Source organism: Anser brachyrhynchus, assembly GCF_964034855.1.
Source record: "Anser brachyrhynchus genome assembly, chromosome: 20".
NCBI classification, from domain to species: domain Eukaryota; kingdom Metazoa; phylum Chordata; class Aves; order Anseriformes; family Anatidae; genus Anser; species Anser brachyrhynchus.
In genome coordinates this window covers 5,622,572-5,645,330 of record NC_137713.1, presented here as the reverse complement: position 1 = coordinate 5,645,330, position 22,759 = coordinate 5,622,572, and the positions used below count along the sequence as shown (strand labels likewise).

Here is a 22,759-nt window from a genome sequence, read left to right as displayed (position 1 = left end):
GAGACTGTTTAACCTGCCTTCAGAGTTATTAGGACTGATTTTGCTATCTCTGCTGTTTAGGTATTCGGTGAAATCAGCATCTACCCATTTCAAGAATTCTAAGAAAACAGACCTTATGCTTCCTGTTGTTCAGGTAATTCCAAGAATACGCTTAATCAGGAGAGAGTGTCTAAACACAGAGAGCCTGTACGGGCAAAACCAGAAACTATCATTTGATTTAGAAGAGTCTGTAAGAGAACTGATGTCAAACTTTTGATTATGTCTTCATCGCAGATTTCAGATGATAGCTGAACAATAGTCATGTTACAAACCTGTGCTCAGGTCATCACCCAATTGCAGAATTCAGTGCAGGTATTTCATGCAGCTCCAAGTAATAGTCCAAAAGTTAAAGCCTTCTCTTAATAAATTTCTTCTGCAAGTTCCAGTACAAAATGATTGTTCTGCTGGATACTGTGTTATTAAGGTGTCCTCTGTAATTCTAACAAATCAAAATCACAGCAGATACTTTCAAACAAAAACATTATACTTTTTTTCCTCTAGGAGTAGGTAAGCTGTTTTGCTTCACAGAAAAATACAGAGGTATTCCCGGGCATGCTGAGAAAAACAGGACTAAAACATCAAAAAAAAAAAAAATCAAGATTGAATTATCCCAATACAATTTGTTTCAGTCTGAGCAGATGTTGTGGTTTTACTCAGTATGGCAGAGACGAGAATTGCAGGTGCCACATTAATTTCAGAAATCAATTCTCCACAGTGCAGCTGGCAGATTTTTAAAAAGCATAACCTCGTGCAAAACTGTGATCTGTGGAACTCCTAAGTTTTTTTAACGTACTTTGAGAATAATTTATTTTAATTATGCCCCAAGATACTCTCACCAATCAGAACGCTGAATCCCATTTCAAACATTTTAATTGTTTTACTTATGTAACTATGCAAACCACTGAAGAGTTTTTACACGTGCATTGTTTAGTTTGCGATCACAGAAGCTGAATCTAGTTACATAAATTTGCACAAAATTTGAGTTAAAATACGGAGGGAAGACAAAAATATTTAAATGTTTTTAATGTACTAAAATAAATATGTAATGTTAAATAAAATAGACAAGAACCCCCATTTCTAGGATCAATAATTTATTTAGTTTTTGTTTTGTTTATTTATTTTTTACATTTTGCAATTTGTTACAGGAGAAGAAACACTTGCTAATGAAGGTGACATGTTTTTAACCATTTTTCCGAGGTAATGGAAAAAGTTAAGCATATTCCCTAGTCTGCACATTTATGCCTAAGCTGCCAATGTTAAATAATTATAAGCAAGTGTACTCCTTATTCAGTCCTTGTGTAGTTTTAGTTCTCTCCTCCTACAGGAAGACTGAATTGTAGCATCTAATTTTCTCACCCTGAATTCTCAATCTTTGTTCTCCCTGCTTATCTATCTGCAAACAAGTCAAACAGACTAGTTACTGAAGCCAAAGCCACAGAAGTGGAATTGGTGCCAAGGTTCCTTTTTCTCCTGGCAACCTACTCAGTTTCTTACTGTCCCAAAAGGAAACAAAAGACTCCCAGTTTTCTGAAAACCAGATTCTCTGCATGACAGTGCATTGCATTGCCACTAAACTGGCCACAGTGGATGTTCTTATAGGAAACAGATCAGGTAACTAACAAGATACAAAGAATTATAAATGAACTTGGTAAAAATGTTTCTAACATTTTCCCAATGGTATATTAACTAGAATCCTACTCTCCTTCCACAAAAAATATATTTTTTTATAAATACACTTTAATACAGACAATTCTGATTCTATGCAAAAAAGTCAATGTCACATTCAAACAGGTTTTCTCAGTGTAGCATTAAGGTACAAGCAGACATCACAGTAGGCATTAACACAGTGATTCTAGGGAGGCAGTTAACTATGTCTTGTGAACAGACACAAACACACAATTTCACCCGCTTACTCAGACTGTCCTGTGATTTAGAAAATAATTGAGCTGCACTTGAGGCCTGGAGTATCACACTCTCCAAATATTTTTCCGTGTTTAAAAAATGATATGAACGGTCAGTGAGATTTAATATCTGATTGGTATTGAAACCTTTGTATAAACAGTGCTTTTGTATAAACAGAGCTTGTGCTAGGCTTATTTAAAAGAACTGCTAACAAAAGCTACCAGCTATTTCAAAACCCAAAAGAAAAAATGTTTACACTTATCATGGCCTTAAAGCTCGTGGGTTCAATCAGCTGAAATTAACATTTTTCCTGTCCTTGTCCCTCTCCCTCATTTTTTTTCCAAAAAATATCTTTCACCACTAGATTGAATGCATGTAAACCTGTCTCATTAACATTTGTACAATGCATACAGTTCTAGTTGCTCTTTCATTTTTTGGTAAACACATCGTTTTCAAAACTAAAGAGACTCTACAGAAAGAGAAATAAAGGAGACTTTAAGAAAAAGAAATCTCTCTGAGTCAGGGAGAGTGGATTAGTCAGTTATTTCATAAATGTCACCAATACAAAGGATATATTCACAGTAACAATTCTGGCTTTTGTCACTGTAATGAGAACAAAACTTCAAAAATTTAAACCATACTTATACTTGGTGTCTTAATCTTGAAAATAAATTGTTCTATTTCTGCCCCTAAAGTTTGTGAATTGTAAGACCATTCAGCGTGGCAGTTAACCACAAATATTTTACTGTTACTTTTCTTTACAAAACCTGAAATGTAAAGGATTTAAGACTGAGAAAGTGAAAGAATGTGTTGAGTTATAATTTCCTTGTTTAAAAAAATAAATAAAAATTACTATTAGTACCTACTTCTTTTTCCAAGATTAATTCATTATGTAAAGTACACATACAATCAACATCTTATGATAGAAAACAACTAGTTATTACTAGCAGATAATCTTGGTTAGCATTTTGATGTTTTCTTTTGCTTTCAGAAAGCCAGATCCCAATTTTCCATACTGGTTCACTGGAACAGACCTATAGTGCTAATTAAAATATTTTTAAAAATGAGAACAGAGAAAAAAATATAAAAAATATTTTTTTCAAAGACAATATTTAGTGATCGTGTAGGTGAGCTTCCAAAGTAAACCCAATAATGATTAATATTAAAATAAAAAATAGTAACTAGCCAGGAAGATTAATACATTCTTCTCTGAACCATGCTGTTAAGATTTTGTTGAGATTTGACTTTGAACTGGTTTTTAATAAGAATCAGCTGCCAATTTAAGGCGAAAAACATGGTTTCATTTTACAATTTGTCTGAGAGCAACCAGCTCGCTTTCAGATGAATGAAAATTGAAATTGTTCAGTGCCTTACAATGCATGGTCTTTAACATTAAATTTTGCACATAGATTTAATGCAAAACAAGGACAGATGCAGCGTTAGAACAGCATCTGTACTGCAAAAGTTTTCAAAGAAACATTATTGTAGCACTATTTATGTGCAAAAATGTAATGTCCCGAGTTGACACTATATGTTACACTGCTGCATAAATAGGTAGAAAAGGAATGGAACCTCTCCCCTGGTCAGTGATTCCCTCATGTTTGTAAATATTTTGAATGTAGATGACCTTGAAAAAAATGCAAACATGTTTCCAAGTGAAACTAAGCGATAACATTGATATCTGTTGCAGTGAGAAGCAAAAAACACCTTCATTACACTTCCCACAGAAAGTTTTCTTATTTGCCTTGGCTTAAGAATAGAAACTTTTTTGTAGGAAATTGTGGGGACTCCTAAAAAAAAAAAAAGGAAAAAAAAAAGTAAAATTCCTCAACCTGAAAAGTTAAAGCAGATTGAAATTAATTTTACTGGAAATGCCTAGCTTTTTCCTGTTTTAAAGTATTCCTAATAATAGAAGACAGTAAATTCACTTCGTAAAATATCTCCTATATGATTCACATTAAATTTTCTATTAGCCTGAAATTACAACTCATGGAATCTGTATTATCAGAACAGAATTCAGGATGGAGATCAGTAGCGGATAGTTCGCCCACTTTCTGTTTAACCTCAGACCTACTGTAAAACACAGAATGTGAGAAAGTCCATTCAACAACATCGTGTACTGCTGGGAACAAGGTAAATTTCTTTAGGGTCTTTTTTTCATAGGGGCATGTTTTAGTTGATTTCAGTAACATTTTTATCAAATTACCTTTGTATTTGAATTCTAAAGTCTTTAAAGGAGGTAGCATAAAAAAATGAGCAGAACATGACTATTCCAGTGCAGCAAACAATGATTTGCTACAATATTCATATACAGAGAGGATACTGAGTATGATAACCCAAGACTGACAAGAGTCTACACCAAAGTACAACAACTGCTCTCGCAGAAATATACTGACATGATATAGCTGTTGGAAATGTAAGACTGGTAATTCTGGCCAAGCACCATTGCTAAAAGTCTCTTAAAAGCCTTACGCACAGAAGTGATTGTTACGAACAGCAGGTAAGAGTTTAAAGATAAAAACAAACAAACAAACAAAAACCTGTATAGGAGGTGCCACTCAGAAACACTCAATCTGTCTTCAAGTCAGTACGTATGCTCATTCAAGAGTTGGAACAAAATTAATCAATATTCAGATTTGCAAAGCATCATTGAATATAAAGGCAGTTTAATAGCCTTAATGGAAAAAAAAGGTGGGTAGGACCTAGACTTTTGAAACTATTTTCACCTTTTGTAATTATTGTGCTATAAAACTTGGTGATCAGTAGCTCATAGCCTAATACAAATAATAAGGAAATTCTTTGCAATCCTCAAACTGGTAAGTCAGCTGTAGGGTAAATTTTATGGTTTTATACATTAGAGACAAAAAATAGCAATAAATACAAGTCTCATTGTGATAATAATTACTGCAAGATACCGTGTAAAATCAGTGAACTCGACATACTTTCGATCTTAAAAAAAAAAAACAAAAAAAAAACTTGTACTGTAATCTAAACTCACTGTATTTCTTAAGAAAATTGAATCCTCCTTCAGAATTAAAGAAAGCCTAAACAGATACAAATGCTAACACATTTGATAGTGATCACAACTCCAATAATAGTACAAAATCTCCCCGTTCTTAGACAGATGGCTACATTTGAAACCATTTGTAGTTCTCCTGTTTGACTTGGACTGTGACTAGAAAGATGTTAATCACAACTGGAAATGCTATTTTATAAAAATTATTACAGTCACACATATCTGAGGCTAACATACAACATTCCACTTAAACTCACAGAAATAGACATGGAGACATCAAGTATTTATAGAAATATCTACAATCTGCAACTGCCTTTTTTTTTTTTCCTTTTTAGGTATCACTGAACTCATCTTTAGAGTAAGGGTTTCATGACAACAGGCTACTTAGGCAAAAATAAAGGATGGAAGCTTTTTACCCCACACAGCCCTCTCAGGTTTTGTTTTGCATGCACTAGTTTACTCTTTTGATGTTCCTACTTCACTGCACTAATATCTTTCTAAGAAGTACAGCCTGAGAAACTTGTGCAAGATTGTTCTTAGACTTCTTATGGAGTCTGAAGATAGAGCTTTTGCTATATTTTTGCTGTAGCTTTAAGGCTACATTGTTAGACTTACTGTTTCGCTTGTATTAATATCCAATGCAAAACATTTTTAACAAAGGGAAAAACATCCTTATAACATTCTTCAGACACAAATGAAAAATTGGATAGTCCACACCTTCTGACTGCCCTAGACAAATAAAAGTGTTGCTCTAGCAAGCATTGCTGAAGCCCTTGTTTTAGTATGAGCAGAGATGAAAGAAAACAGGCATGTATAACATATAGCATGAATAGGATGAATGTTAGCTATGTAAAAGTGTTAAAGCACAACTAAAATCCTTCATTTTTTTCAGATTATTCTAGATTCACTTTGCAAAAAATGAAATTAATGGAGAATGCTTATGAGGGTTTGTATACACTCAACATTATTTTGCTTTCATCTGAAATGCAAACGGACAGTACCTGATTAAAAACAGCTGTCATTGAAATACTGGTCTTCACTGCAAGTTTCATTATTTCCAAGATTAAAAAAAAAAAAAACAAAAAAACAGAAGGAACAAAACAAAAGGATGAGATGCTTATTTAGAGAAATAATCTAAGGACGAAACTTGATTTTGTAAGGTTTTCGACTGGATGTACAAGTTACATTGACCATGCTTTTGAAACATTCACAAAGAGAAAGAAATAAACAAAACTCTGCATTTGCATCCATCCACTCACGTGGTTTCCCAGATTGCATTCTTTGAGAAAGCAATCACGTCCTAAAAATGCTTGAGGGCAAGAACACAAATCCACACAATTAGGGCAAAATCTCCCAGGTCCCACAAGGCCATTTTCAAAGCAGACACCTAAAGAACTTAGGGAAGTGGTATCCAAAGATCATTTAGCATTGTAGAACTGCTTAGGGTTCTGAAGAACTGGGCCTGCTTCAAAGATCGAAAGAGATTAGACTGGCAAATTTAGTCATGAAACTCCTACTGTGGCAGAGTCCTTGGTTTGTGGATTCTTGTCCAGTTGACGTTGTAGGCAACTGAACTGAAGGTGTTGGTGTCCCTGACGGCTTCAAAAGGAAAGCGAAGGCCAGCAAAGGTTGGCTGCCCATCCTGCGCTCAAGGTCCTCCACTGTACGAATAATCCGCCTTGTTGTGCATCACCAGCTTGTTATCTACGAAGTAGAAACTGTCCGACTGTGTCTCATATGGATGAAGGATCATCTCCCGAACTGCAGGGAAAAAGAAAATTAATTGTGTTACACTGAGGCAAATAGTCTGCACTGGGTTTCTTGGAGACTGCGTCTCAGTTATGTTTAATAGCATTACTCAGATAGCAGCAAACACTCAAGTAAAAAATAAATAAATAAAAACAAAAAAAAACTAACCAAACCCTTTGTTTAAAGTTCTAAGGAACTCAAACACAATCCAAACATGTTAAGGCACCATACAAAGTATAAGTGTTCTACCTATCCTCAAAACAGTTCAAAAGAAATTTCTTGTGGTGAGACAGCAGTATACCACTGCATTTTCCACAGACTGTAAGATGAGTACTGACATACATTATCGGGGTTATAAAGAATATAAGGTCACTCAGATTTAGCATTCATGCCTGTTTGTCTTGGGAGAGAGGAGAGAAAATAAAAGTTATGTTCATACTAAAAATAAAACTTCTCAATCAATGTAGCACATCAAATATTAAAATAGAACACAACACTTAAGTTACCTGTTTACTGGACATCTTTTTAGTCCTAGTTTTTCAGTTATTTTTTATACAAATACAATTATCCCAGAAACTGAAGCTTCCCTTCTATGAAGGGGAGAAAAAAAATAAATTTAAAAATTAAGAAAATATATATATAAGAAAATCTTTGTCTGGGGGGTACTTGGAAGTATTCTGCCATAGCCACATTTTATAGACTGTAAGAAAGTGCTTCTTCAAAACACCTGAGATTAACCTCACAGTAATTGAAAAGAGCTTACTGAGATCCTCGGAGAGCTGTGGGAATTCATAGATGTGCTCACAAGTATTTTTACTGCTGGGAATGCAGAACCCAAATTCAAAATCAAAACTCTTAAGCAACTGATCCCGGAAGTAGTGCCTCTCAATCATGCGAAAGTTATTGATGGGTTTGTCCCCTACTGTGAATTCCACCCTGAAAAAAGAAGGATAAGAGTGAAATGAGCTTTCTTTCTTAAGCTAGAGTTTCAACCATTCCTGAAATATAGAATAGAGCTCTTTTAAGAAAAGCCCAAACTAACAAGCACTGGTACTAATCAAAGGATCTTTTCCTCCTTTTCTTAAAAAGTTCACAATGACAAAACACAGAGTATAAGCCATGATTTTTAATGCTATCTTAATTCTTTTTACTAAGAAATAAATAAAAAGAAAGGAAACAAGAAAATTTTACAATCCTAAAATCATCTTCAGTGAAGAAGAGATCCCTCTGAATATACTGGGTACTTCACTAGATCACTCACTAGAAGTTCCTTATTGCATTGCATTCAAGTTACATTGCTATTAAGTTATTTAATTCTTCTGATAGGCATTAAAAAAAACAAAACAGATATACTGATAAATTGTCTTTCATCCTTTTCTGCTTTTTAAATAGTAAAAGGGAAGAAGTTTCAATCAGCTCCAAATTCAAGTTTATCTTACTAGGAAGCATGACCCCTGACAGTAAGGTAGTATTAATTATATATGATACACTAATTATGACTAAACCAGGAATACATTGTTAGCAGTTTAGCACAAATCAAAAGTTGTGTATTTACCATTTTAACAGAATAGCGGTCAAAAAGGTGCTAAATGGTACGAAATTTTATTTTTTCTTCCGAGACAAAATCTAAACGGTGTACTTCTTTAAAATTAGGAGGAAGTGGTTATGTGCAACTTTGCTATGAACACTCTGTCAGCAAATTGTAATTCTTTTTTTATCATAACCAAATTCTGAATTGTAATTTAGCTCTTGGAAATAATTTTTTTTAAGCAAAGCTATGGTACATCAACTCTTGTGAAATACACATTTGCTGCTGATGGGATCTATCAAACTGCAATCCAATGTGATTTTAAATACCTGAAAAAGTAGGTTCGTACTGGAAACTGTAACTGATACACAATTATAGTATTATGGACTTAATGCCATAATAGCAATGGGCATAAAGCTCTTAACTAGATCTAATTTAAACTTAAGTGAATGTAAAGAAAAACAAAGATAACAAAAGAACCTGCCGTATAATGGCCCATATCCTCCTAAAATCTCCAGTAAAGACAAAGAACCCCCCCCACTACTACTTTGGGGGGCCAGAAAAGGAAATACAACCAAAACTTGCATCTCCCCATGCACACTATACAACTACAGATAAATTACTCCTAACTTTTACTAAAGAAATGATACAGCCTTTCACCTGTATTACAGGAGCCATAACTTTGGCCCGGTGCCTTACAGAAAGATCCTTTAGGTGTCACATTTTGGTGTGGTTTATCGGTGGATGCATGCGTACTACTAGACATGTCAAAAATTATTCTGGTGCAAATGAGTTGGAACATCTAGATAGTCTGTCCATCATATTGCCTCTTTTAGCATTAATCTCCTCAACCCCGTGCCTATTCCTGAGGTATATAAACCAGCTGAAGGAATGGAGAAAGCAAAGCACACATTAAATATGTTTGGAGACCATAATAACAAAAGATCCCTATTAACTCAGCTTCCTGAAGGATCAACAAGCAACGGCCACTTTTTATAAGATTCCAGTTGTTCTCTGTACTAGAAAAAGTAGGACAGGAGTAATTACTTACGTGGCTCCCACTTGCCGAAGTCTAAGAAAAGCTGGGGTAAACTGATAGCGTACAAACCGGCCTGCATTTGGGTCAATGTCCTTCTTGTCATTGTGTTCACGTTCTGGAAAAGCGCAAAGCAAAGCTCCATCACTGTCGTCTGAGAAACAGAAATCCAGTGAAAATACCACATTAACTTTCCTCTCCTCCACACCGAGAACCTCTCCGTGTCTTTTTGGAGCCTGCGTGATACGATGAAGCACAGTGAAAAACCTGGGGGACGTTCTGCATCGGAGGCGCCTTTCCCAGGCTCTCCTGCTCACTGACGGGGTTTGCAAATTTATGGCTATATTCACGCAGAGCACAACACACAGACTGCGCTGGGAGAACATTCTTTCTAATATTACCACTGTGAAAAATAGGCGGTATATTCCTCGTTAGGTGATTTATTCCTCAATAAGCACTGATCTCAGCTCCAGTGGCAGTTTTGCTCTCCTTATGTACCCCAGACCGCACCATTTCCTTTGGTTCGGCAGTGCCAGAAATCAATTCTTCTGGACAAAACATACCTAAAGCTCCTTTCTGGCAGAACACTGAATCAACAAAGAGCTATTTTTACAGGGTCTGCACAAGCAGTAAATGGTTGTTTATTTTAACTAAGAAAACGTGCATTATGAGCAAAAAGGTTCACAGATCAAAGCTTCAGGGTTCCTCACCAAACTAAAGGACTATGTCCTATGCATTAGAGGTTCTAATTCTTATTTTCCTTGTTGTTAATAATAGCCACTTAAGTGATCTCATTACACTCAATTCTTTAACGGATTTATTATCCAAGTTCATAAAATAACAGTCACAATGAGATTCACACAAGCATTTCAGAGCCAGTATGGTATGGGGGGGGGCAACTTTGTAAAGAATAAACTTTAAATTGTTATCAAGACAATTTCCTTAAAGGTATTTCATTTAAAAAAATAATTAATTAAAAAAAAAAAAAAGAGAGAGAAGAAGAAGATAAGCAACAAACAAACCAAACTCTTATCTTAACTTAAGTTCCTCTTGGGTTTCACTCACTGACATTGAAAGGGAGGTGAAACTCTGGTTTTTGAAAGAGTATATAAATTGGGAGCTTTAAAACTTAGCTGCTCACTGTCTCTTCTAGTGAAATAATTATAGGACACTTAATGAAGATAGCATGTAATAGATTCAAAGCAAAAGTAGACAGTTTTAGCCATAGCATGTGGTTACGCAGGGAGATTCCTTGCCATAGGTCACTGTAGATGCTAAATTGGTTCAAGAAATTGCTGCATAGATTCAAAAAAATAAAAATAAAAAAATTGAAGGCTATTAAATATGATGACATCATCTGCTCCAAAGGAACTCCTGCGATCATACATTAATATAGGCCAGGAAACTATTCTGAGAATGCTGGACAATGTGCTTACCATCTTCCTATCCTCTCTAAGCCGTCCACTGCTGGTTACTCAGAGGGAGTGTTTGCAAGACACCCCTTTGGTTCAATACACATCTTCTGAAGGGACTTACTGCTCCTACCTCTGACTCAGGATTGCAGTGTGACTCTGAACAAGCCATTTCACCTTAGCATACCTGGTTTGATATCTCTAAGCTACAGAAAACTTCCTCTCACATGCAGGGAAATGAGGAGGGTATAAAACAATGTGTGGTCACGAAAAGAACAGTTGCATTGGTGTTTTGCTTTATCACTGGTAACAGTAACACTTTGATGCTTACAAGTAACACCTAACAAATTAACAGAGGCGAGAGCAGGAGGCAAATTTTCAGTTTGTCTAATTTTCAGTTTGCACATCTGACATAAAGTTTGTCCCTTTTGGAAATACCCTTTTCAAGACTCCTGACCGAAAGCCATTAGGCTAACAGCTAAGCTATGTACAGGAGGACTCTAGCTGATGAACAGCCAGCAAACTAACACGTGCTGACCTCCTCCTTCTTTGCTTCTATTTACAATATCCATCTGTCCTTTCTCACCACAGATGGCAATCACAAGAATACAGTAGCAATGACTTCTGTTCACTATTAGTACAAAGGAATACCTGAATAGGATTTCTGCTGCAAGCTGGGACTCAAACCCTCTTGTAGGTTAAAGCGTCTCCTATTTTTGGGACACACATTGAGTAAAGGGCATGGCAAAAGGAAGCAGGCATGAGCATTTGTTTGTGTTCATGAAAACAGTATTTGGTGTGTGCACTCACCTGATGCTGCTGGTTTGGTGATTTCAAACAACACTGTGCCAGATTCCATGTCCCGGATTTTGAACCTGGTGAAGTCTATCTTGTAAACATTTTCCTCTGGAGTGCACAAATAATCTGCAGAGGAAAGCAAATTAAAGTGAAGGCTTGATGTCTACAAAGACAGTCCCAGTACTGAATGCTCACACCGCCCTGCTTGGACAGAACGGGAAAAAGGCCTCTCTGCCCCATTGCTGAAAGGTCATCGCTTTTTTCCAACTTTGTGCCAGCATCCCCTGGTTCCATTTCTCCTCAGGGTATTGAGAATAGTCAGCACCTCCACCAAATCCTTGCCTTCTCAGTGTAAGAGGCTTTGCCTCTTTTAAAAGCTGCCCTCTGGCAAAATGCAAGCGCTAAGCAGCTTTGTGGGCACTAAGCCGACTGCACTTAGCTGGAACAGGAATTGTCCTCCTGCCTTGTGCCATCTCTGCTATCTCCAGCCCTCTGCAGACAAAGCACAGCCTCTTCTCTCCACCCATGCTTGTCCCATGCAAGGACTTTTTCCTCAGCACTGGAAATGGCGTTGAAGCCTTTCCCAGTACTAGGAACTGGTCTGGGACCAGCCCCTTTCCCTGCTTCCACCAGTGTCGGTGTCTTTGGTAGAAAGTCATCGTTCCAAGCATCAGCCCTGCTGTGCCTTGAAGCAGCCTTCTGGCCTGGATATCGGTCTTCCCTCTGTGGAAAGAGTTCTGGTGCGTCCTGATTGCTTTTCACATTGCTGATAAGCACAGATTGAAAGCAGCTCCAATAATTTGTCCTGGCAAATCTAAACAAATGTGCGTATAAAAGCCAAGAGGGCTGTTGAATGACAATGCATCTGCATGTTCTAGAAGACTTGCTTTAGAAGTTTTAAGGCAGAGGTAATACTTTAACATTCTAATTCTAAGATACTAATGCCAGTTGTTAGTCTGAGTTAATGACTTACTTCTGTTTGCTTTTCCTATTTCTAAATATATTCATCCACCTGGGGCTTATTCATTGAATATGCAAGCCCAAGTCACACTGTAGAGATCACACCTGTCTATTACAACTCCTACGTCAGCACAAGCGCAACGAATCAGGTACCTACATTATGGCTTGGGGTTATGGTTCACATCCTATAGATAAGGAGCAAATAAAAGCTTGCTCTGCTGCAGCGAAAGAACATCCCAAATGCCACACGCTGCAGCTACCAGACAACAAGCTCTCATGCTGGAATCTGTAATTAAAGAAATCAGGCCCCTCTGCAGTGAAAGACAAAGGCAGCCACAGTCAGCATTACGAAAGATTGCTCCTAGCCGCGGCTCAACGTGAATTGCACATCTAGCACCTTTACCTTCCTGGAAGCCTTTTATTCTTTGCAAATCTTCTTAACTTGGAGGACTGTCTGAGCACTCACTGGGACGATGAACACAAGTATTAAACCTACTCTCCGGACGATTTTACTACTCTCCACCATCACCACCAGATGGTGAATGCTCAAAGGAAACGGGCTTTCAGACAGAACTGTGCTTGAAGCATCTCTGGCATTTGGCAGGGAGGATTCCCTTTTCCTGTCAACATGGCACAAATTAAATCTAACACCGGTACCTGCGCTAGCAGGGAGAATAAGATAAAAGCTCAATCTTTTCACTGCCACAAGAAAACAAACGCCTACTCTTAGATGAAATAGCATACAAAGTGCATAACGTTGTCTTTTCTGTCCTTCTTTTAACTCTACCCAGGGCGAGGGGCCAGAAATGTATATCAACCCCTTGCCCTAAGCCCTAAAGTTGAGCGGTCCTCATGCAGATGTCATGCGGTTACACGGTAATTTTAGGATCTCAGACAACAGCGAGCCCAAATTCTTAGCCCATCCTACACCTTCCCACCTCCAAGCAGCTGCCCAAGCGGGCCCAGCTTCCTGCAGCCCCGACTTCACCTCCCACGGCCCACGGGCACGCTCGGCCAGCTGCTCTCTTCCAAGGCAAGGGGCTGTAGGACATGGGCCCGCGGTCGCCTGGGAGCCTGGGACACCTTCCCTAGAGCACGAAGGCAAGCCTGAAGCTGCGCTTGTCTGCAAGTTAATTATTAAGTGTTTTCCTTCTGCAGGATTCCTTCCCATCCAGAACCATGGCAACAGCTTTATCCCCCTCCTTGGCAGCAGTGTTTCTACAGCAACTGGCCCCGACTCATCCGCAGGAGAGGAGAGCGAAGCCGAGCCCCCGGAAGAGGAATAAACCCCAAGCAGAATCCCCATCGGGCTCCTGCTCCTGACGTTGGCACCCCTGCGCTATTTTTTTTCCCCCCAACTCTTTTTGCACGGAAAGTATTTGAAACCCTTTATTTATTTTAATCATCATGCCAGTATCTAACCGGGTGACGTTTGGGAGGATTAGCTACCATAGAGGGAAAGCACCGCAATCCAGTGCTTTTTTTTTTTAAAAAAAAATTTAAAAAAGTGTATATTCCTCTTAGTCTGTATTTAAAAAAAAATCTGTAGCCACGTTCTTCCCAAACATAGTAGAAGCCCGTGGCACACTGGTAGGTCTTATCGGGAGGGTTGTGCTTGGAATTGGCAGAAACTTCTGCTTAGCTGAGCACTGTCAAATTTGCTAATCTCATCTCACACACACTTATTTTTAAATTACTGCAGGGCCCAGTTGCCCACACTTCCATGACGCACTTAAATGCATCATCTGCTTTCATTATCCTAAGTCCCAGTAAGCACAATTTGGGGAATGGAGGCAGCATCCACGTCTGCTTCAGTGAGACATAAGGTTGCTCAAACCTCCATTAAATGAAGTGGATCATTACAAGAAAGGTAGTTTTGGTCGCTCAGGACAGAATATTTTCTTGTTTCTTCTGCTTCCCCCAAAGCAGGCTGTGTCGTTTCCCCGTCAGGAACCAAATAATCACGGTGTCTCCCTGCACAAGCCCTCAGCACTCAGCTGATGCACCACAGATGGAAAGCACCCTCTGAACAGGGAATGAAGGAATGGACGCATCAGCATCATCTTAGAAAACCCAGCAGATTGTCTTTTGTTCTGAGGCATACCCATAGTAAATAGTGCAAAAACAAATCACAAAAGAGGAGCATTTCCTACTCCTTCCTAAAGCACAGAGAATTGCTATATCCCAGACCTCCAAATCCAAAATCCTCCTGGAAGAAGCTCACCAACTTGTGCTCAAAGCACACAGCAAACTCTTGCAAATTGGCCAAGCCTAGTATACCAGCATTTACTTCTCACTCATCACTATTCCTGCTCATGTCTCTTTGGCTTTTTTTTCCCCATAATCTCTGTATCATGCCCCAAAATCTGCAAGTCCCTACTCTTACAGACATTTTCTATCTTAAGACCTACCATGGTTTTGAAGAGGCTGGAAGCACAACTAGCAACACTGTGGCAGTCTCAGGAAGCAGCAGAGGTGGTGGACTTCCCGAGCCAGACACAACGGATTTCTGTATGAATTCTCTTATTCCGTTTGTATAAAATAAGTGCTTTAAAAAAACAACCGAACAAACAAAAATCTGTAGCATGGCATTCATCAAGAGATCTCTAGTTTTGTTATGAGACTCCGTGGATGCTCGTTCCCTGTTTACAGTTCTGAGGTGGTACCTCCACTGTCCTGCAGCCAGCAAAGAGCCAGTTCTGACCCGGGAAACCTTCCTCCCCTCCCAAGAACAACTAAGATTGCAAAAGAAAACCAACAACACAGCCTAGACAATAGCAGCAGGTACTGCCTGTTCTTTTGCGAGCGGTGGTACAGTGTGAACCCTCATTCTTATTTCCAGACGTACATTTTAACAAGCCGATGTTACAAAAGAACACAAAGGTGAGAAATCATACAATGCCTATCCCCAGAAGAGGGAAGCTAATGAAGGCACTTTCTCCTCCTGCCCTCTCCCTGTTACTTCAGTTATCCCGTGGAAGAGATTAGGTGTTTAATCCTCATCAGAGAAAGCTAAAAGTCAGTGCTAAAACTTCAGGTGTCCTTTGCAACCACCTCACCCAGGCACATTTTCTGAAGAGGAGAAGATCACGGGAGTGAGAGGGTTAGCACTGCTTGTCATGCTCCTTTCTAGATCTCTTCTTCTTGTCTGCAACCAAGGGAAAGCACGTGTCCTCTCCAACAGACATCAGAGATATTTCTGTGCTGCTCATCAGAGCATCCAAGCTCAGATTGGGCAGCTCCTATTTTAAGCTTTAATCGCCCAGAGAGGTGAGCGGAGTGTAGCAGGGGTAAGGAAGAACTCAAACTCTGGTAGTGAAGAATGCAAATCAGGAAGATGTCGTACAAGAAATAGATGCAATGGCAGTGACTTGCAATAGGAACACCTCTCCCCAGCACAGGCAATAACAAGAATTGAGGGGATGAGAAGGCTCCTGTTGCCACGCAGGCCTGTTTCTTAACATGCATTAGGCAACAAGGTCAGAAGCTATTTTGAAGACTGCTCCCAAGATGTAAGCCAGGTATAAAGCAAAGACAACTGCAGATGAGTTGCTAGGAGCTGGAGATTAGGAGATTATCAGATTGGAGAGCCTCAGGAGGAAGCGAGCAAAAATAGCACAAACCCAGTCAAGACGCAGAGCGTTGACGCAGGACTGAGTACGAGACCTCAAGGGGAAGGCAGGGCAAGTTTCAGCCAGTACTGATATGTCTGCTCAGACAACCAGAGTTCAATTAACAAAAACACTAAACCATCTCCCCTGCCCTTTGCCTCAGCATTTCAAGTCCTGTAAAGAGGACGGCAGACAAGCAAGCCAAGATCCTGAAGCAGCACGTGGCACCGGAGCACGGCAGAGCTCCCCACGACCGCCTGGCCACGGAGCTCATCACCCCGCTGCACATTTAGCACTGAGATCGGACCCTTTGCTCCCCAGGGGAGCTGCCTCCAGCACCCTGCTGCTCTGGGGAAGCTGCTGAGAGGACAGGCCACGAGGGGAGAGCGATCTCCCCACTCCGTTTCTAAAGTCACGGCTTTTGGACGAGCAAAGGCCGGGGGTAATCGGGGAGGGAGGCACCTGAAGCCCTCCTGCCTAGCTCAGTAATTAGCCTGCTGTGAATGCCCCGGAGAAAGAAGCTCTTGTACTAGGAGGATTCCCACAGGAGCTTTTCTGCAGTGACACATTTGTGCATTAAGCATGGAGTGCATCCAAGCGGGGTCTGAGCCGGGGAGTTTGTGACGGTCCTCGTTACCCATAAGGTGCACCCACACGGCAGCGTGCCTTCCCAAACTACACACCGAGTCCTGCAGCACTGCTCGATAGGCCTCCCAGGCTCTGCTTTTTTACGGCAGCCTGCTTTTTTCCCCTTTTATTTGTTGCTAGGGCTCTCCAAACCTCACCCTCTCACAATTAATTTGACCACAGCTCTCCAGGCCTTGTTAAGGAAGGTAGGAGCTGCCCTTTTCCTCATCCCTAAGGCCTCCAGACACTGCTTCTTGCCCCCTCGTTTATGCTGACCACACACAAAGTCTGAAACAATGCAGAGAACATCAACAAGCGGAGAACATTAACAAAATCAGCTCGCGTTGGTCCTACACAGGGCTAAGCCAAAGCAACCAGGCCCTGCACAGAGCCCCAGGCTGACTCCCCCAGCCCACACCACAGCTTTCCCTTTATCTGTTTATTTAGTTATCTTTGCCATTTCCACCAGGGATGGCCCCAACCAGCAACACTGGCAGAAGGAGAAACCCACTCGGCTGCCAGCTCGGCACCCTGCGCTACACACATGCCATGTGTGCTCCCCTTGGAAATGTAGCAGGCCATATTGTAGCGCGAGACTGCTAACAGAACCCTTCATCTACACAACACTTTAGGATGTGAGTTGTCACAAAGCCTTGAAAAGGTTCTCGACGTATGTTGTGTTGCCTGGGAAAGAAGCCACGGTGACAGCAGCTCGACATAGCCCTGGGATGCCGCTCTGCTATGAGAAATCAGCGTATCAAAACACTTTTACACATCGCAGCCCCGGACAAGTCAGAACGGTGATTCATGAACCTCCTCACAAACACCCCCAGCTAATCACAGCTCCTCGTACAACAAATTTCCTCAATTAATCGGGGAAGGAAAGGAAAGTCATAGTCCAGGAGCGGCTTTGAAGGTTGATTTGCACACATCAGCTTCCTGTTAACGCTACAGCAAATCGGGTAGGAAAGTCGCCCACCAAGGGTCTGCCCTGCCCATTCAGGCAGCCCTCTGCCAAGTTGGCCTTTAGCTAAAGCTGCTGAGAGAAGTCTCAGAGAAATCCTAAATGACAGCTCAAGGAAGAGATTAGTTTCAGAAATGATTAAGTGTGTGTTCCTTTTACTTAGGTTTTGTTTTGTAATTGTTTCCGAGTATGTAATCAATTATTTAACCCTTTGGTTTTCTAAAATAAAATAAGCCTTAGAGTACAGCTTAAAATATAAAGCTTATAAGATCAGCTTTATATTATTAGAGGCAAACTGTACGGGTGCCTGAGACTATTATACACAGGGCAACCTCTTGCCTTTTGTTACGTATCTGACAGCTGGTGCTATCACATGCTGGCAAAAGGGGCTGGTATTGCAAAGGCAGTAATATCATCTTCCTGCTGACCACCAACGGCTCCAACCCCAAAGACAGAGAAAGAAATTAAAGCTCTGCTGGAATTAGCTTTGCCCTGCAGCTAATGTGGGAGTAGCACGGCGTGACCCAGCAAAGCTGCAAGATTCAGCGTGGTCAAAGACACCAGGGACAAGGGACACCAAGGACAAGGGACGCCAGGGACAAGGGACGCCAGGCCCCAGCTTCTCAGCTGGCCCCACAAAGCAGAACGTGGCATTCGCAGACACCGACATCCCAATAACTGCAAGCGGGCTCCTCTGACCCTCTGGCTGCTGCGGTAATTAATCGCAATTTGAAGTGAGCTCTGCCCTGCTCCTTTTGCTAATCCCAAGTTAATCACGTCACAAGGTTTTCCTCTTTGCAAGCACAGTTGTATGAGCAAGTAACAAATCCTGCTAATTGCAAAGGAAATGGTTTGTTTGCCCGACACCTAATCTAGCTGGAGTGGCACCAGATCCAGTCCAACCAAAAGGCCCAGACAGTCTGCGGCAGCACCCCAGATCCGTCAGGCTTTCTAGTGCCCAGAAGTGATCTGGAACTGCTGGAGAGTTTAACATTGAAAGGACACAGCATATGCAGGACAGTTTGCACAATTCCCCCTTTAAGCTTATTAGGAACACATTAAGAGCAGAGCCCAGCTGGCTTTTCTGGCTAGTTACAGAAGGGGTTTCTCTGGTTTAGCAGCGAGTGCACTTTGCCACAGAGCCACATCCTGCTTCTCCTGCGTCCCAGCCCAAGACATTTAACATTTAGTCACTCGTCAGCTGCACCTATCAGAAAGGGAAAGCCCAGCTGTGCTTCCTGGTGCAGAAGCAAGGACTTTCCCCCCACCCAAATACCAGAGCACGGCTAGCAGCCTGCCTGCACCCTGCCTGGCGAGCATGTGGCAACCACAAGCAGCAAATTGGGTTCAGAGACCCCACTCTTCTGGGACGGAGGGGCAAGCAGATCTCCCCAGCATACCAGAAAGGAGCGTATCGAGGAGCTCCACAGCAGGCAGAGCAAGCACAGGACAGCAAACCCTGGCTCCAAAAGAGCTCCTGCAGGATCAGCGTGCCCCAAATGCACAGGGCTGGAAGGGGCCTCCTGGAGGAAGCACAGTGCCCTGCTACCACCGCCAGCCACCCTGTGTGGTCCCTCTCCTAACTGGATCACACACCCACCCCATCTGGAACTTCAAGGGATGCCCAGGGTACCAGGACGTCACTGTTGCAATTCTCATCCCACCACCGACTTCTGCTTCAACTTCAAACTGGCCGGGGCACCGTGACTTTGGGCGTCAGAACCAGGACTGCTGAAATGCAGGTGACCGTGGCCACGAGTCTGGATTACTTGGTGGCGCAAGCACTGAGGTTTTCAAAGGAAAGGAATTAATTAAGAAGAGGGCTGAAGAAAATTTAAAAAAAAAAAAAAAAAGAACAAGAAAGAGAAATTTTAACCATGTACCTCTCCATTCACCATTCTCTGATGGTCCCCTTAATGCACCTCAAAGCCTTTCACTGCTATTAATACCCTTTAAAAGACGTACATGACCAAGGTCAGGATAACAGATACTCCTTACAAGCTTCACTTATTCTCCACATATTAAAACTCAGAGAGGAGAGACTAGTTGCTGGTCTTTCTCCTGGTCTGAGGAGCATTCCCCATATCCCCCAGTTCATATCCTCCTTTCAAATTCAAGCCAGGCACAAGGCACACCCTAAATATTGTCCTAACCCCAGGCACCGAGGGTGCATACGCCGAGCTGCAAGCAGAAAGAATGAGGAAGGAGCTGAATCTGGGTTTATGGCAGTGCTTGAGCCAAAAGTTGAAGAGGAAGAGAGGGAGGTGAGAATGAAGAGCTAGAAGGAGGCTCTCAGGAAGTAAAATCATTTCGGCATCCCCTGCTACACGATCCTTCTCCTCCTCCAGTGCTGGACACTCAGCGAGGACAGACACACACCCCAGACAGGTCCAGCACGCATCCTCGGTGTGGGTACATCCTGTCCTGTATGGTTTCTGTGAGGGGCTAACCCATGGCAAATGGGGAGAAAAGTTTGCCTGTCAGAGGCAGGCAGGGATAAAAATATACAGGGACCTGGCAGGGGGATTTCAAGAGGCCTTTAACTGTACACTGAAGTGTGAACTTGGCCACAGCCCCGCACACGTGTACTTTGGGATCGCAGAAATGCACCAAAAACGTCGTTTCTGCCCCAACTTCACAAGGGACAGGCTGGGGTAGCCGTGAACTTCTCTCCCACAGCCTGGTCCTTCCTCCTCCCTGCAGCACCCTCTGCTTGGAGCACAAGCCTGGAATGGGTTCACGTTGCCAAAAATTCCAGTCTCTTTTTACGAGCTTGCTGTGACCCGTGGAAACGAGTAAAGGCCACAGAATGCCCCAAATAAGCGTTACGTGTTAAGGACTATAAAAATACTTGTTGTGCCTTTGCTCTCTGCGTTAAAGCCACCAGGTGGGAAACACCTTGAGGAGGGGTGCTGCAAAGTATCGACAGGCAATGAGATCCACTCGACATGGATGTGTTGTACACCTGCATCCCTAAACGTGCACTGAGGACTTCAGGTACAGGGAGCATCTGACAGCTGCCACGTGCCCAGCAGGACAGGCAAGCACTCCCCTGGGAAGGCATTAGCCAGGGCTCATTGTGGTGCCTGGTCCTTGTATTTCAGGACCCACCTGCACCCCCTGCGTTACCCTCACACCAGCAAGCCTCCTAACAGGAGGGCAGCGAGGCATTTCCACGCGTTTCCTCTGTCCTTCCTGTGCTCCTGAGGCTGGAAGAGGCAGGAAACCAGCCCCACGCCGGCCACGGTGACGCCACGTGAGGTCTGCACGCCCTGGGAGCCAGGGCAAGGTTTGGACGTGTGTCTGCAGCCCCTCCAGACAACACCACCGAACGCAGGGGCACGCAGGCTACCGTAAAGCAGGCACATGAAGCACTTAACGCAGCCATCGCTGGCTTCACCATCCAACCGCTGCTCCTCCGAGAACGCTGGCAGCACGCTTCAGTGCCTCCTGCACGGCTCCCTCTGCTACAGGCAGCAGGATTTCTGGGCCCGAATCACGCCGCTGCAGCCCACCAGAGCATCTCAGCTGGACCCAAGGACCCCCCCAGATCAGCAGCCCCTCTTCCCAGGAGCCTCCCTGAGCCCTTCCCCGGGGACAGCGCTGAGCCCCCGCAGGGCTTTCCTCCCACCCTTCCTGCCGCTCACCCCGCCGTGCTGCTCACCACGCAGGCCCGCGGGGCTGCCTGCATGCACGACCACATCCTTTCTCTCCAGGGCTTGTCACGCAGCGCAGCACTAACCTGCGACACGAACCCTGCTCCGATGCCACATCGCAGAGGGCTCCAAGGCAAAAGGGAGCACGGCCGGCCACCCAGGTCACCCCCAACTCCCCTCTCCTCTTCCTCTTTTGCTCAGCACGCTGCCCGCAGGGAGACAACCCAGAGAGGCGAGCCAGGAGATGCAATAGGGCCTGGGGGGCAGTAGGACAGTCTGGCAGAGCTACGGCCGGGTTGGCCTGAAGCGCAAGCCTTCTCCCGACCCGCGGTGCTGCAATCCCAGCAGATCCAACGCGAGCGACCACCTGGTCCCAGCCGAGCTGTGCAGCCAAGCACAACAAACCCTCCACCTGCAGGCTCCCCCAGGATGCTCTGAGGACCAGCGGCGCTACACCAGAGAAGGGGAAACCACTGGGGAAGGCTGCAGGATGGGTCTGCGGCAAAGGAGCCCCCATCCTCGCTGGATCCGCGGCCCCCACACCGCTGCAGGGGGCACGGGCTGGGGGTTCAGCTTGGCCCAGCCCCGCACGAAGGGGGTACAGCAGCAGGAGGGGGATGACGGGGAGCATCTCAGCCCTGACCTCCCAGCCCCAACAGTGGGGGGCTGCTCCCTAAGCTGAACATCCCTGAGGGGCAGGAGGGCTGCAGGGGGGCTGCTCCCCGACCTGAGCATCCCTGTGGGGCAGGGGGGAGATGCAGGGGGGCTGCATCCCCAGCCTGAGCATCCCTGCGGGGTAGGAAGCTTGCAGGGGGGCTGCTCCCCGATCCAAGCATCCCTATGGGGCAGGGGGGCTGCGGGGGGGGCTGCTCCCCGACCTGAGCATCCCTGGGGGGCAGGGGAGCTGCTCCCCAACATGAGCATCCCTACAGGGCGGGGGGGCTGCTCCCTGACCTGAGCATCCCTGGAGGGTAGGGGGCTTCAAGGGGGGCTGCTCCCCAATACGAGCATCCCTACGGGGCAGGGGGCTGCAGGGGGGCTGCTCCCTGACCTGAGCACCCCTGGTGGGCAACGGGGGGGGGGGGGGGGGAGCATCCCCAGCCCTGCCGGTGCCGCATCCCCCACCCCCTTCTCCCCCCTTTATTAGGGCCACCGCCTCCCCGCGCACCCCGTTTCCCCCCCCATCCCCCCAATCCCCCCAAATCCCCCCGGTGCCCCCCCCCCCCCGTACCGCTGGTGACCCGCTGCAGCCCCAGCACGTCGTCGGGCCCGATGAGCGCCTTGCGGCCCAGCTCCTCCTCGGTGCGCGCCGCCGCCGCCGCCCCGGCCCCGGCCCCGGTCCCGGCCCCGCCGCTCTTCTTCACCTTCATGGCCCCGCTCCGCCGCTGTGAGCGGCCCCGGCCCCGCTGCGCTGCCGCCGCCGGCCCCGCCGCACCGGGAGGGGCAGCGCCGCCCCGCCCG

The 22,759-nt window shown here is 44.0% G+C and overlaps 1 protein-coding gene across 2 annotated transcripts; it reads right to left on the bottom strand.

Annotated features, from left to right (window-relative positions):
* Nucleotides 1-903: 903 nt before the first annotated feature.
* Nucleotides 904-22,674, bottom strand: UNC119 (unc-119 lipid binding chaperone; the record flags this gene model as incomplete). 2 transcript variants are annotated; one of them, XM_080562856.1, is made up of 5 exons in its annotated part: nt 904-6,718; nt 7,470-7,642; nt 9,286-9,388; nt 11,493-11,606; nt 22,530-22,674. In XM_080562856.1, the coding sequence occupies 5 exons, from the start codon at nt 22,666-22,668 to the stop codon at nt 6,606-6,608; spliced, it is 642 nt and encodes a 213-aa protein (XP_080418982.1). In that variant the 3' UTR covers nt 904-6,605. The 2 variants fall into 2 exon arrangements, with proteins under 2 accessions (XP_080418982.1, XP_080418981.1); XM_080562855.1 differs by having other exon boundaries at nt 9,286-9,424; nt 22,530-22,668.
* Nucleotides 22,675-22,759: the final 85 nt, after the last annotated feature.